Source organism: Trachurus trachurus (genome assembly GCF_905171665.1).
Source record: "Trachurus trachurus genome assembly, chromosome: 12".
Lineage (NCBI taxonomy): Eukaryota > Metazoa > Chordata > Actinopteri > Carangiformes > Carangidae > Trachurus > Trachurus trachurus.
The window spans coordinates 3,078,149-3,094,585 of NC_139908.1; the positions used below are offsets into that span (position 1 = coordinate 3,078,149).

At 42.8% G+C, this 16,437-nt stretch overlaps 2 protein-coding genes across 2 annotated transcripts in view; both read left to right on the forward strand.

The window, feature by feature from the left end:
- Positions 1-16,437, forward strand: part of LOC310995018 (uncharacterized protein) — a gene marked incomplete at its 3' end in the record, with an annotated part of 162,899 nt that overhangs the window by 77,361 nt on the left and 69,101 nt on the right. The window lies entirely within an intron of this gene.
- LOC310994986 (NACHT, LRR and PYD domains-containing protein 3-like) overlaps positions 1-16,437 on the forward strand; it is a gene marked incomplete at both ends in the record, with an annotated part of 128,852 nt that overhangs the window by 68,049 nt on the left and 44,366 nt on the right. The window contains one exon of the mRNA XM_083983916.1: positions 10,799-10,966. Coding sequence (XP_083840042.1) covers positions 10,799-10,966 — 168 coding nt within the window. The remainder of the gene's footprint in view (positions 1-10,798; positions 10,967-16,437) is intronic.

Here is a 16,437-nt window from a genome sequence, read left to right on the forward strand (position 1 = left end):
GGAAGATATAACTATTTAAGACTTATATTAAAGGGGACCTATTATGCTTTTCCAGCTTTTCAGACTTTTATATATGTTTAAAATGTTGGATAATGGTTCTAGAGGCCGTGGAAGTGTCATATCATGTAAGTGAAGCTGTACCTGTGTGAGAAGCGACGTACCGCCGGGGCGACGTTGTTCGTCGGACCGACGTAACACTGGACCGACGTAGCTCCGGAGCTGCAGCGGCTCCTCACACAGGCAGAGCCCGTCTGCAGGCCTCCTTGGCCGGGCAGACGTCCGTGCTCATCGCGGTAGAGAAAACCATCGCTAATAAACATACCCGCAGGTTTTTAGACGTTTACCACCGTGTGGTTAGTCTTTTTAGGAGATAAATGTTGGTCTCATTGATGAAATCTTACAATTGTGGCAGTTGAATTAGTTTGAATGAAAAGTGAAGCTGTGAGAAGGAGGAGGAGAGGAGCAGTGCTGCTGTAGTCTATGTGCACAAATCACCACATTTACATCAATAAATAACTGTTTTACAATGAACTGACCATTCTGCATATATTTTTAATTTATTTTATATATTTATTTATGCATTTTTATATTACATGTCACATGGTTACAGTAGCCTACATGGCAAAGACTACTCCATACCATCTTTGGTTAGGGTGAGACTAGGTCATGGGCACATTTCATTATCCAATGTAGACTGGTCAGATGCAGACTGGAGATCTGGCAATTTGCCTACTGCAGATTTAGCTTTTGTTTGCATACTACATTTTGGCCAAATCAGTATAGGTACTAGTAGTAGACATCGTCATGGTAACGCAATGCTGAGGGAGTGGTTCATTTGCATTTAACTCATTGAGTGCCAACCACATAATTTCTCGTTTTTCGTTCCCATGCGTTGAGTGCCAAAAACGAGATTTTTCGTTTTTTGCTTTTTTAATTATGAAAATAGACACTTTAATACACATTATATGTAAATTTGGGGACTCTACGACGAGCAGAACTGAAATAGATGACGATCAAAGTCACATGACAGCTCATGATCTGGAAGTTTTAATCATAACTCAGCTTTTGCGAACGGAGTTCTGCATGCAGATGCAGCAGCTGCTCTACTCTCACCTGCGAGGCTGCAGCTGCTCGGAGCAGAAACAGGAAGCTCTCAGCCGACAGTCCCGCCCGGTCTTCATCTGGAGCAACACCGTGTCCGCCCCAAAGTCCCCCCGCGGTAAAATGTGATGGTCTCTGGACCAAAGCAGGCCGCCGGCACCGACCCGTACCACAGACGGACCGCGACCACCGGTGGGACCGATGTTCGCGAGCCGCTGTGGCCGACAGACCCTCACGTTCCGCGGCGAGAGGCTGTGACACGGCACGGTGCGTCTGTGTTATTGTTGTTTAGTGGCGCCCCCCCCGCCCCCGATGGTGGATTTGTGAATAGAACAACAATTGTTGTATATATTTATCTTATACGAGCCCTTTGATCCAGAAATGCGAGTGTCAGAAGAGCGACAGACACAAACAGAGCAGCTTTCATAAAAGACGCTCTATCTCCTTTTCTAGAAAAAAAGGAGGGATTTTGGTGAAACCCAGCCATGTTTAGCTTGACTTTTCTCAGGAACAGAGGCACGTAGAAACAAACGGTTTGTGGCCATTTGAAGCATAAAGTTAAACCTTTCAATTGAGCTACAGTATGTGTTGGTGGCAATAATATATAATACACTATGGCTCTACATAAAAAGTCAAAAATGGTCTAAATTGCCGGTACACTTGACTAAAACTTTGGAAAGGAGAGTGGCACTCAATGAGTTAAAGGGAGGGGCCACTGAAACAGACCGTTTTGCAGAGCCCTGTTTTTGAGAATGCTGTGATGTTTGATCTTTGGGGTATTTTGACCGAAGCATGTCACAGACATGTCTTTAAGACACCCAGGAACTATTTTAGTTTGTGCAAAAAGGAGCATAATAGGTCCCCTTTAACACAAATATTCCGCTTACTTCTGCTTTAACATTCTTGGTGATACTGGGCAACGTCAGTGGAAACCAACTTGATTTCTTTTTGTTAAAGTATATTTTTTGGCTTTTCATGCCTTTATTAGATAGGACAGTTCAGAGTGCGACAGGAAATGGGAGGCGGGGGGGGGGGGGTGACACGCAGGATAGGGGGTCTCGAACCGGGGGCCGTCTGCAGCGAGGACTATAGCCTCTACACATGGGGCGGGTGCTCTACCAACTGAGCTAAACACCGCCCCACCAACTTGATTTCTCATATGATTTGATGTTTATTTGGGTCATTATCAGGTTCAGTATATCTCATTATTTGTTATTTTCCTTGTTACCAGCAACAAGAAGCAGGGAGAAGACTCTCCTGACCCCAGCTGTTTGTCCATGAAGAGTGACGGGTCCATGTTTTTACCCAATTATTTTAAAAGTGGACAACAGTCAGCTGGCCCCAGCTGTTTGTCCATGAAGAGTGACGGGTCCATGTTTTTACCCAATTATTTTAAAAGTGGACAACAGTCAGCTGGCCCCAGCTGTTTGTCCATGAAGAGTGACGGGTCTATGTTTTTACCCAATTATTTTAAAAGTGGACAACAGTCAGCTGGCCCCAGCTGTTTGTCCATGAAGAGTGACCGGTCTATGGTTCAGCTTGATGACGTCACAGAAAGGTAAAACCTGATTATTCTCTGTATAAAGCTCTCATTTTTGCTTCATCAGGTCATGTTATTCATAGAAAACATCTGTAAAAACTCAGCTCAACTCAAACTTAATAGAGCACTTTAAAAGTGCTGCACAAATAAATAAAGAGAGAGAGACACGCACATCGTAGGCCCAATTGGGATGGGTGCTGGATAAACGAGGAGTAAATGCAAAAAGAGAAAAAATCCGCACACCATGAGCTCCCTTCAGAAAAATGTAATAGCGTGACGTTTCGAGCAAAACAATGCTATTTTTCAAACTGCTGTATACTGGTACAGACAGGAAACTGCTTATATATATATACAAACGACCCCGCCAGGTGAACAATCAACCCAATTGGGGTAAACCATTTTGAAAAAAGGGGGGGTTTGTGACTTCTATAAAATATCCAAAACAAAAGAAAAAAATATATATAGTATAGGCAACAATACATGTTCATGAGGTAAGTACATGGTGAAGAGAAACATTTTTTTTTTTTTTTTTGTAATGGATCTATAGAGTACAAAAGGTTCATAATTTTGTAGAAAATAGATAAATAGGCAGAGTCGTAATATTACGTAGTAGGGACACAGCAACCTAACTACAATAAAGAGGCGCCTCTGTCTATAAATTTGAAAAACACAAATGACCACCACAGGTGGATATACCGGTTATCAGAAAAAAATATACACACACATATATATATATCTACACACATACCAGTAGAAAAAGAGTAGGTATATCAATGTTACATATTATAAATACATTTACACATACTGGTAGTAAAAGAATCACCCACAATGATGACCATAGTCAATAGCAGAGAACAGGATACATCTATATGTTAATACCTACAGTCAATCAGAAAATCGGAGATAACCATAACAGCCGGAGAATTACAGGCAGGGTCTAATATCAAAATCTTCGTTGAGCCCCCTAGGAGCTAAAGTGTCCAGAGTATGGATCCAATACAGTTCTTGTTTAAGTAAAAGAGTGTTGATATCCCCCCCTCTGTGCGGTTTTTTGATTGTCTCAATCCCCACATATCTTAAGGTGGATATGTTGTGTTTTGCCTCTGCAAAATGAACAGCAACTGGGTTTGTGGCAACGTGATTTCTAATGTTGCTCCGATGCTCAGATATTCGTGTCTTCAGAGGTCGGGTGGTTTTGCCTATATATGCTAGGCCACATGGGCATTTAAGCATATAGATAACATTGGAAGTGTGACACGAGATAACACCCTTAATGTCAAATGTTTTACCAGATCGAGGATGGTAAAAATGTCTGGTTTTCTGAGAAAAGTTGCATTGTTGACAACAACCGCAGGGATAATAACCTGGGGAAATACTAAGAAAATGTGGGGGGGCTGAGAGGGGAGGGAGGTCAGCTCTCACCAGTTTATTTTGTAAGTTAGGAGGTCTTTTGTGTACCACACGAGGGGGGTTGGGGAGACACTCTTTTAAAATGGGATCAGTGTCAATAATGTGCCAATGTTTTTTAATAGTCTTTTCAATACTGTTGGCTACAGGTGAATACTTGATGGCACAAACAACCCTGGGTGTATTGTCTTTTTCTCTTGTGGTAGAGAGGCATTCATCCTGTGACACATTAGAAAAACGAGCCGCAGCAGTCTGGATCCAGGAGTCTTTATAACCCCTAGATTTAAAACGTTGTTCTAGCTCTTTGCTGCGGACACTGAAGTCTTCGTCTGAGCTGCAGATTCTTCTGATGCGATTATACTGAGAAATAGGAAGATTTTTCTTCAAAGGTGTGGGGTGGTAGGATTCACCATGTAGTAATGAGTTTCTGTCCGTAGGTTTACGATACAGGTCAGTCTTAAGACAGTTGTTTTCTTTCTTTATCATGATGTCAAGGAAGTTCATTTCGTTATAGTCTGAAGACATGGTGAATTTTAAATGACTGTTCTTAGAGTTAATCAGTTCGTGAAACTCGAGAAGGAGGGTCTCTGGGCCTGTCCACAGAAAAAAGACGTCGTCAAGATACCTTTTCCAGAAGGAGATGTGTTGGAGGTAAGGGTTGTCCTCGTTGAAGATGGCGTGTTGTTCAAAGTAGCCGACATATAATGATGCAAAACTTGGAGACATCCTGGAGCCCATTGCAACACCCGAGATCTGGAGGAAGAATTCATCACCAAAAAGAAAGGAGTTGGAGGTAAGCACTTCTTTAATGAGTTCAAGTATGCATATGGTGCTTGGATGGTGTTCATTTCTCTTGTAAAGATAAAATTCAGTAGCCTGTAGACCTATTTATCTATTTTCTACAAAATTATGAACCTTTTGTACTCTATAGATCCATTAAAAAAAAAAAAAAAAATGTTTCTCTTCACCATGTACTTACCTCATGAACATGTATTGTTGCCTATACTATATATATATTTTTTTCTTTTGTTTTGGATATTTTATAGAAGTCACAAACCCCCCCTTTTTTCAAAATGGTTTACCCCAATTGGGTTGATTGTTCACCTGGCGGGGTCGTTTGTATATATATATATAAGCAGTTTCCTGTCTGTACCAGTATACAGCAGTTTGAAAAAGAGCATTGTTTTGCTCGAAACGTCACGCTATTAAATTTTTCTGAAGGGAGCTCATGGTGTGCGGATTTTTTCTCTTTTTGCACAAATAAATAAAAACATGCCATTATCAAAATTACCATAAAATACATAAACAACATACATAAATATAATACAAATTAGTTATAAGTAAACAAACAAAATACAAGTAAAAGACAAATGTATCAACTCAACTGAATGCCAGAGATTTGCCAAAGGATTAGACGTCTATATCGACTCCGCTGACGAGATGAGCCATGGCAGGCTGTTCCAGAGCCGAGGAGCAGCTGCAGTTAAAGCTTGGCCACCTTTGGTCTTCAGCCGAGTTGTTGGAAGACTAGTTGCAGCTGATTGGCCGATCTCAGTGCTCTGGCAGGTGCATGGATATGTAGGAGCTCAGTCAGACTGGGGAACCAGCCCATTAAGAGCTTCAAAAACCAACTGTAAAATCTTAAAAAGAAACCGGGAGCCAGTGGAGTGAGACCAAGACGATTGATGTGTGATCTTGCTTACGTTTTCCAGTTATCCCAAAAAATCACTTGGAAAATCTGATGGATTGCCCCAAAACATTATGATCTCCATCGTGAAGTTTTAAATTTTAGTCTAGGATTTAACTTCAATCAAGATGATCAAAAGGACCAGGATCAGTCATTGGCCTAGTCCCAGAGTGTCTTGAGGTTATTGTTGAGAAGAGAACTAGTTCAAAATTAAAACTGATCCTGAGCCAGGAAAACCATCCACTGCATAATGTTTTAAAGGAGACATATTCTGCCCCTTTTCCACAAATTCAAATAGTTCGGAGTGTGTAATAATTGGCAAAGTTTATTGGCAAAATCTGAATATACTACCCATGAATTTCTATTAAGTGTATAATCGCTATAAATGTGAGTGACGGGTCTTAACACTTCGTTAGTTTACCGGTCTCTTTGAATTTAAACTAATACTTTGTACAGAAGTCCCCTTTTTTCTACTTCTTGTTTTTTTTCCACTATTTTGCTAACCTTCCAGCTATCATTGAATGATCTCACATTCATCAAAGTCTCAGCCTCCAGCATCCTTAGGTGTTGCTATAGTCCAGTGGTTAAGGTAGCTGCTTACCCACCCCAAGATTACTGGTTTAAATCCCACCTGAGCAGTCTTGTTAGTTTGTCAGCCTCTTTGAACTTAAACTAATACCACTTGGTCTGGCTTATTTTTAAATGCAAGAGCAACCATGATAATGCATATGCCCCCCCACCTTTCCTCTTTACCCCTTTCTATCTTGGTTTGTGTTAACATGTTTCTTGTTTATACGACTGCTCTAAGATTTAAATGCACTGGAACTTTGAAAACTAAGAAAGCAGCAGAGAAAAACAAAAGTCTTAAATGATTTGTATCCATCATTTCTTGTCCTGTGCTGCCCACTAATGGACGTCACAGACAGAGTTCACCTCCCCTCCCCGCTTTCAATTAGCTACAGGTGTTCGTTAAGAGACTCATTGATTGCTTGTTACTTAAGAAAAAAAAACTTTCTACCATTCAGCTATCATTCCACAGTCTATAATTCATGGCAGTGAGAAATTCTGCATATTATGTGATGCATGAGCAACCTTGATAATGCATATGCCCCCCAACTTTTCTCTTTACCTCTTTCTATCTACACTTTTCTTTTCTTTTTTAAGCAAACGTCAGTTTTTTTTTTACAGGGGTTTCTTTTACCTGCTTCTCATAGAATGCAACTGTAGTCAGGTGGTTAGATCACTGGGCTGATGATCCTAAAGGTCTACTGACCATGAGCTTGTGGGTTCGATTCCTTCCTTCAAAAGTTCAAAGGTTACTTTATTTGTACCCTCAGGTAAATTTTGTTTGCAGTGATTTACATGACATTAAAAGACAAACAAACAGCACAGTTCATGCGACAGGACATACAAATAAAGTGACAACAGTGCTCGGGGGTAAAAGATTAAATGAATCAAATAAAACCACAACTCAATACAACCGTATAAAAACCAAATAAAAACCAACAGCTTTCAAGATTTCTTCCCCATGTTGATGTGGCTGATGGCTGATGGAATAAAACTATTTTTGTACCACTTGGTTTTACAGGCTAGTACTTTCAGCCTCCTGCCTGATGGGAGCAGTTGAAACTCAACATTGAGGGGGTGGGAGCCATCATTCAAGATGGAGCCAGCCATCCTCTGTACCTGCTTAGTGTACAGAGATGGTGGGTAGAGCTGGGCCTCACCAATCAGCCTGCTCGCCCATTTCACTAGGCAATTTTTGTTTTTGAGAGACCTTGGTCATACCTTTGCATGTTGATCACTACTTGCACTATTTGTCAATTGCGTTTGCTAATTCAGCAATGGTGCTCAGCTACTTTCAGCAGAAATACAAATTCTAGTGAGACTATGAAAATCACCAAATGCTAACACATTTAAACCTAGTAGTAAGTAAAGTTATCTGAAATAAAAAAAATAATAATTCAATCTTAGATTAACTAAATAATTTTATTTTTCCTGACAGCCTACGTGAGGCACTGCCTCCCCTGACTGCACGTCACTGGACCCCAGGTACCTTTTCCCTAAATGTATCGCTTCACTTCACAGATTTCCAACAAATAGTAGGCAGGAGGAACTGGCTTACTGTCTGCAGATCAGTAAGATGATTTATCTAAAGATTTTAGAGGAATGGAACGTTTTATCTGAAGAGATAAAGTGAAATAAACTCTTCAAACATCAGTTCAGTCAACCATTTCTCCCCTTTAATAATACCAATTGGTGTTGGATTTTACATCGTTGGAAAGCCTGATTAGTCACATCAAGGTATAACTTGTAAGGATCGAGTATCCGTGAGCAACACGGCTAAACATGAGAGTAACGTCCCTAAAAAAAATGTACCAAGACCTCCACAATATTCTCCTGTTGGTCACTCTTGTTTTGAGCTTCCCGTGCTGTCATGTGTGTGTCAGTCACAAATGTACGACTGACCTGCCATGCGTCCAGATTTGCTTGGCAGATTGGAGGATTGCACTCTTCCACATGGGGAAAAAACTACATGTTACATGCCATTTTTACACTTCATTCATTTTTGACTGTCTGGGACCTCAGTAGTGTGTGGAACACAACAGCTTGGCAACTCAACATGCTGGTCACTGGTTTGGTCACATTTAGCTGTAGGATGACATCCCATTACTCAACCAGGAGTTATTGAAGGTCAACCAGTGTAGTTGTGTTGGTGACTCTAGCACGTGCAGCACGCCGGCAATTTCCACAAGTGTTCAATTGGCTTTATGCACAGCTCCACTTACTTCCTGAAATAAGCCAGCTCCTTTATTACCTGTCTTACATTATTGGACCAATTGATTAATCCAGGTGTGTCTGACCATTGTTGTGAGGTCAGACACACCTGGATTAATCAATTGGTCCAATAATGTAAGACAGGTAATAAAGGAGCTGGCTTATTTCAGGAAGTAAGTGGAGCTGTGCATAAAGCCAATTGTTGCTCTCATTCCATGGATTCACAATCCTTAAAGTTGTACCTCGTTGTAAAGGTGACTAATCAGGATTTCCAATGATATGATCAATGATTGACTGAAATGACTTTTACAAACTTTTTTTTCTAAATAATAATGGCCACTCATTTGTGCAATTACTATATGTTAAAATATTATCTTTTTTCTCCATTTAGAAAGTCAAGTTGCAGTTTGTCCACAACACAAATTGAACCTGAAGAAGAAGTTCCAGTGTGTGTTTGAGGGGATCTCTAAAGCAGGAAACCCAACTCTTCTGAACCAGATCTACACAGAGCTCTACATCACAGAGGGAGGGGCTGATGATGAACATGAGGTCAGACAGATTGAATCAGTCTCCAGGAAACCAGACAGACCAGAAACAACCATCAGAAGAGAAGACATCTTTAAAGTCCTACCAGGAAGAGACCGACCAATCAGAACAGTGATGACAAAGGGAGTGGCTGGCATTGGGAAAACAGTCTTAACGCAGAAGTTCACTCTGGACTGGGCTGAAGACAAAGACAACCAGGACATACACTTCACATTTCCATTCACCTTCAGAGAGCTGAATGTGTTGAAAGAGAAAAAGTTCAGCTTGGTGGAACTTGTTCACCACTTCTTCTCTGGAATCAAACAAGCAGGAATCTGCAAGTTTGTTCAGTTCCAGGTTGTCTTCATCTTTGACGGTCTGGACGAGTGCAGATTTTCTCTGGACTTCCACAACACTGAGATCCTGACTGATGTGACAGAGTCCAACTCAGTCAACGTGCTGCTGACCAACCTCATCAGGGGGAAACTGCTTCCCTCTGCTCGCCTCTGGATAACCACACGACCTGCAGCAGCCAATCACATCCCTCCTGAGTGTGTTGACATGGTGACAGAAGTCAGAGGGTTCACTGACCCACAGAAAGAGGAGTACTTCAGGAAGAGGTTCAGAGATGAGGAGCAGGCCAGAGAGATCATTTCCCACATCAAGACATCACGAAGCCTCCACATCATGTGCCACATCCCAGTCTTCTGCTGGATCACTGCTACAGTTCTGGAGGAGTTGTTGAAGACCAGAGAGGGAGGAGAGCTGCCCAAGACCCTGACTGAGATGTACATCCACTTCCTGGTGGTTCAGTCCAAAGTGAAGAATGTAAAGTATGATGGAGGAGCTGAGACAGATACACACTGGAGTCCAGAGAGCAGGGAGATGATTGAGTCTCTGGGAAAACTGGCTTTTGAGCAGCTGCAGAAAGGAAACCTGATCTTCTATGAATCAGACCTGACAGAGTGTGGCATCAATATCAGAGCAGCCTCAGTGTACTCAGGAGTGTTCACACAGATTTTTAAAGAGGAGAGAGGCCTGTACCAGGACAAGGTGTTCTGCTTCGTCCATCTGAGTGTTCAGGAGTTTCTGGCTGCTCTTCATGTCCATCTGACCTTCATCAACTCTGGAATCAATCTGATGTCACAAAAACATACAAACCCCTGGTGGTCTCAAGTGTTTGGTGACAAATCAACATCTTTCTACCAGAGTGCTGTGTACGAGGCCTTACAGAGTCCAAATGGACACCTGGACTTGTTCCTCCGCTTCCTCCTGGGTCTTTCACTGGAGACCAATCAGACTCTCCTACGAGGTCTAACGTCAAAGACAGGAAGTAGCTCACAAACCAATCAGGAAACAGTCCAGTACATCAAGAAAAAGATCACTGAGACTTCCTCTAATTCTGCAGAGAAAAGCATTAACCTGTTCCACTGTCTGAATGAACTGAATGATCGTTCTCTAGTGGAGGAGATCCAACAGTCCCTGAGATCAGGACGTCTCTCCACAGATGAACTGTCTCCTGCTCAGTGGTCGGCTCTGGTCTTCATCCTACTGTCATCAGATGAAGATCTGGACGAGTTTGACCTGAAGAAATACTCTGGTTCAGAGGAGGCTCTTCTGAGGCTGCTGCCAGTGGTCAAAGCCTCCAACAAAGCTCTGTAAGTGTAGAGATATCAATCTTGATCAACTTTTTGTCTTTTGTCAAGTCAAACAAGCACGTGTTATTGGTACCTTCTGTCTTTTTCTCCTTTCATGCTGAGCTGCTGTAACCTCTCAGAGAGAAGTTGTGAAGCTCTGTCCTCAGTCCTCAGCTCCCAGTCCTCTAGTCTGAGACACCTGGACCTACGTGACAACGACCTGAAGGACTCAGGAGTGAAGCTGTTGTCTGGTGGACTGGAGAGTCCACACTGTAAACTGGAGACTCTCAGGTTGGGTGAATTTAGCAAGGTTTCATATATCTTTTATGATAAAGTTTGTAAGTCCTGTGCACAGCAACTAAGTGCTTCTTCTAGGTGCCAGCTGCTGCAAGATAAATCACAGTAAAAATTAAAAAAAAACTTCCAGCGCACACTAGAGCATAGGATAGACAAGATTTATTATCAAAAGTAAAAACAGAAGGGGCAAACAACGCGTTTCATATGTTCCTTCCATCAGATTTGCTCTTGATTGTCATTAGGTGTGTGCTTTAATAGACAAGGTGAATGACATCATGATCCTGACAGACCTGTATTGTTATTGTGTTAAATAAGAGTCTCACAAGTGACTATCAGGTTTGTGCTGTTTACTGTTAGAACGCGCTCTGTTACACTGACTTACAGCAGCCGTAAATCAACATTGGCTCCGCCTCTCTTTACGACAGTTACTGTTATCAGTACATCTTCCCTCTTCATAAACATAAACATATACACAGAGCTTTTCATAAAAAGAACAACAACAATAATAATAGGCATATAGAAACAAGCAGTATAATCTTCACCTTTAAAACATCTGCATGTGACTTATGAACGCTGCTTTTAAAACAACAGCAAGGAAAGGCATATAGAAACAAGCAGCATATACTGCACCTTTAAAACATCTGCATGTGACTTATGAACACTCCTTTTGAAATATAGCAGGTAAATTATGAACACTACCCACGCCCAAGAGTCAATGACTGTTATGTCTCTGTAGTCACAACTACAGGTCCAGTTTTACCACAGGCTTTCTGGTCCGCTCTGACCTGCGTAGCTGCATATACTGTTGCATCATTTTGGATGTGTCCCTTACCATCTCATCTGCATGGCACGGGACTTCTGTTACATTGTCACTATTGTGTCCTTCATCTTTTCCCTGCTCGTTTAGCCTGTTCTCCAGCCTTAGGTCATCCTCTCTGACCACCTGTTGTTGCCATGGCTCTGTGGTTTTCAACAGATGCCTCCTGTTTCTGCGAAAGACATCACCATTCTCTGTCACGACATTGTATGACCTGGGAGCAACCTGTTGCAAAACGACAGCTCGTCTGTCCCATGATCCAGGTCCTTCCATGCGAACCATATCCTTTTCCTGTAGTGGCACTAGAGCAGTGGCCGTGCGATCATGACATGCCTTTTGTTTCTGTTGTAGTCTTCTGGCTTTCTCCGACCACACCTCATCTCTGTGTTCAGGTATGTGTGTGATGTGACTGGGCAGTCTAGTACGGATCTTGCGCCCCAGCAACAGCTCAGCTGGTGACTTGCCACTTTCCAGCGGGGCTGCTCTGTATGACATCAGGGCCAGGTATGGGTCAGTATTGCTATGCGCTGCCTTTTTTAATAGTCTTTTCACAATCTGTACTCCTTTCTCAGCCTTTCCGTTGGCCTGCGGATAAAGAGGACTGGAAGTTACATGATTGAACTCATACTCTGACACAAACACCTGAAACTCATGACTTGCATAGGCAGGACCATTGTCAGAAACCAGAGTTAGTGGGATGCCCTGCCTGGAAAAGATTGCCTTCAGCTGACTTATTACTGCTCTTGATGTGATGCTAGGTAATAGATATGTCTCTGGATAATTTGAATAGTAATCTATTACTAGCAAATAGTCTTTGCCCTCATAGTGAAATATGTCAGTTCCTACCTTCTCCCAAGGCTGTGATGGGAGCTCTGTGGTAATGAGGGGTTCCTTTGTTTGCTTGTAATGATGCTCCTGACATGTAGCACACTCACTGACCAGCTGGTCAATATCAGAGTTCATATTTGGCCAGTAAAGGGCCTCGCGTGCTCTCCTTTTTGACTTTTCTGCACCCAGATGCCCTTCGTGTATTCTGGTGAGCATTTCTCTACGCATTGATGTGGGCACGACAATCCTGTCACATTTAAGCAGAAGTCCATCCACCACAGAGAGCTCTGGCTGAATGTGATAATATTGTTTACATGACCCCTTCTTCCACCCCTCTCTTAGATTTCTCATCACCGTCAGCAGAATGGGGTCCTTTGCTGTTTCTGTGGCTATCTTTGACAGCTGTTCCTGTGTGGCCGGCAACGCTGCATAGACCATATCAACATGAAGAACCACGTCCTCATCTGTCGCAGTGTCATGTATGACATTAGGTGCAGCTCTGGACAACGTATCTGCAATGAACATTTGTGTGCCCGGTACATATGTGAGTTCATAATCATAACGCTGCAGTTTCATCATAAGCCTCTGTATCCTTGGCGACATGTCACACAGGTTCTTCTTAGCAATCCCGAGCAGTGGCTTGTGGTCTGTTTCAAGGATAATCTTAGGAAGTCCATAAATGTAAGTATGAAATTTTTCACAGCCAAAAGCCAAACCAAGGCATTCCTTTTCTATTTGTGCATATCTGCACTCTGCAGCCGTCATTGAGCGTGATGCATACGCTACTGGATGCCATGCTCCCTCATCCTCCTGGAGGAGGACGGCCCCCAGACCATCTTTTGAGGCGTCTGTAGAAACTTTTGTTTTCTTTTCAGGACAGAAGAACTTCAGTAGGGGTTCACTTGCTAGAGCACTTAACAGTTCCTTCCATTCTGTGTCATGTTCCTGTGCCCACTGGAAGTGTGTCTCACGATGTAATAGCTTTCTTAGATTAGCAGTTTTCACAGCTAAATTTGGCACAAATTTCCCCAGATAGTTCAGCATTCCAAGGGCCCTCTGTACCCCTTTTCTGTCTTTTGGCTTCTCCATGTCATGTATAGCTTTTACTTTTACCTCATCTGGTAGAACTCCAGCTGTGGTGATCTTGTCTCCAAGGAACTTGATTTCACTGACACTGAACTGACATTTTTCTCTGTTTAATTTGAGTCCATACTCTTGTATCCTCTTGAGTGTCTTCTCCAGTCTGGTGTCATGCTCTTTCTGTGTGGCGCCCCACACAACCAGATCATCCACATACACCCGCACACCGTCCAGCCCCTCAATGATTTGCTCCATCGCACGGTGGAAGATTTCAGGGGCAGAACTAATTCCAAAGGGCAAACGTTGGTATGAGTACCTGCCAAATGGAGTATTAAAGGTGCATAGCTTGGCACTCTCCTTGTCGATCTTTAGTTGCCAAAAACCATGTGAGGCGTCCATCTTAGAAAAGTACTTTGCTCCTGTCATTTCGCTAATTATTTCCTCCCTTTTTGGTATCTGATAGTGTTCTCTTTTAATGTTAGCATTAAGGTCCTTTGGGTCCATGCAAACTCGGAGTTTGTCATTTTTCTTTGAGTTGACACAGACCATAGAATTTACCCAGTCAGTGGGCTCTTCTACCCTCTTTATGACAGCCAGGCTCACCATGCGGTCTAGTTCTGCCTTCAGTCTGTCACGGAGAGCTACCGGGACTCTTCTGGGTGCGTGGATCACAGGTTGCGCATCCTCTCTCAGTTTGATGGAGTATGTGAAGGGCAGCGCTCCAAAGCCCTGAAATACATCTGCATATTTGTGTATTATGGTATCATGAGACAGATCTGTACTGCTTAGTGGGGCACTTTGCACATCTGCCATTTCATTGATGGCGTAGACTCGTTTAACCAAGCCCAAATCCACACATGCTTTATCCCCCAATAGTGTCTCGTGTCCGTCAGGTACAACAGTGAACATCACATGATGAAGGCGGTTCTTGTGCTTAATTGTCAGCCTGCATGTTCCTTTTGTCTCTATGCTCTGTCCATTATATGCCTTCAAAGCCACTGTTTTGTTCAATATCTTGGGTCTCACCTTCAGATTCTGTGCATCACTCCAGCTTATTAGGTTTGCCTTAGCCCCTGTGTCAAGCTTAAAAGGAACTATGGTGTTATTTACCAGCAGAGGAGCTATCCAAACTTCATTCTGTAGCTCCACTGTATGCACAGTTGATCCATCCACAGCCGGTTTTGAGTCACTTTGCACTGTTCCAATAAACAGCGCCTCTTCTGTGTCAACCGCATGCACTGTCTTTTTACTTTCAGTCTTTTCAGTCCAGAAGCACATCTTAGCAAAGTGGTTCCTGCCTCTGCATTTTGCACAAGTTTTACCGTATGCCGGACACTGCCGGGCTGCATGTCTGTTACCGCACCGCCTGCAGTCGTAAGGCATCATATTCCGTGGCTCTGTACGCCGTCCCGTGTCCGTTTTGTTTACAACGTCCACCGACATGTTCTCCAGTCCCAGCGTACTCGAACCCATTGCCATTGTACACGTGCCGCCGGTCGCTGCGGTGTTACTCTGTCCAAAAGTTTTTGCGTGCATGGCAGAAAGTTCACTCGCGTGACAAAGTTTCACGGCGCCGTCTAAAGTGAGGTTACTGTCGCTCAGCATTTTTTCTCTCACCCGCTTGTCATTTATTCCAAACACGACTTGATCACGTATCATTGAGTCCTTAAGTTCTCCAAAGTTGCATGTTTGTGCTTTGGTCTTCAAGTCAGTTAAAAAAGCACCAAAGGACTCACCCTGTTTTTGCATACGAGAGCGAAAAACATATCTCTCATAGACTTCATTTTTTCGGGGTGTGCAGTAGTCATCGAAAAGTCCCAGCACCGTGTCCAGATCCAGATCATCATCTTCTTTCTCATCCAACGTGAATGTATTATACACCTCAATAGCCTGCGGGCCAGCCACTGTCAGCAACAAAGCCACATTACGTTCTCCTGAATTAGACGAGGCCCCGATTGCCGTGAGGTAGAGAAGAAAACGTTGCTTGAAGGACCGCCAGTTTTCATCCACATTCCCATCCAGCTGTAGATAACCGGGCGGCTTTATCCCCTCCATCGTCGTAGTATGTCCTTATCGTGAGTTCAATAATTCCTGGTACCATGTATTGTTATTGTGTTAAATAAGAGTCTCACAAGTGACTATCAGGTTTGTGCTGTTTACTGTTAGAACGCGCTCTGTTACACTGACTTACAGCAGCCGTAAATCAACATTGGCTCCGCCTCTCTTTACGACAGTTACTGTTATCAGTACAAGACCCACAATCAATCAATCAATCAATCAATCAATGAGATACAAACTGATTAATCCAGGTGTGTCTGACCATTGTTGTGACTACTGAGGTCAGAGTCAGACACACCTAGATTAATCAGTTTGTCCAATAATGTAAAGCCCAATTCGCACGGGATTAGTATTACCTGGGGACCTCTGGTAATGTGTAACAATTGCGGAGGACGTCTGTGATCTTAATCCCGTGCGAATGCGCCATGTCAGTAAAAAAGTACCGTAAGTAAAAATTCCCCCGCAAATTACCTACTATATTTCACCAAAGACCGACGTCCCGTGGTAAAACTAGTCCCGTGCGAATCTGCATCTCAGTAATTGAGGGGCATTTTTTGTTGTATCTGTGTTTTTAAGAGCCAAGTCACCACCACACACACCTTCACTGCTGCCGATAAAATAAAAACTGTCACTGAGTGCTGCATTTCGATTTGAATTCGTGAGTCTATCAAGTGCATTGTTT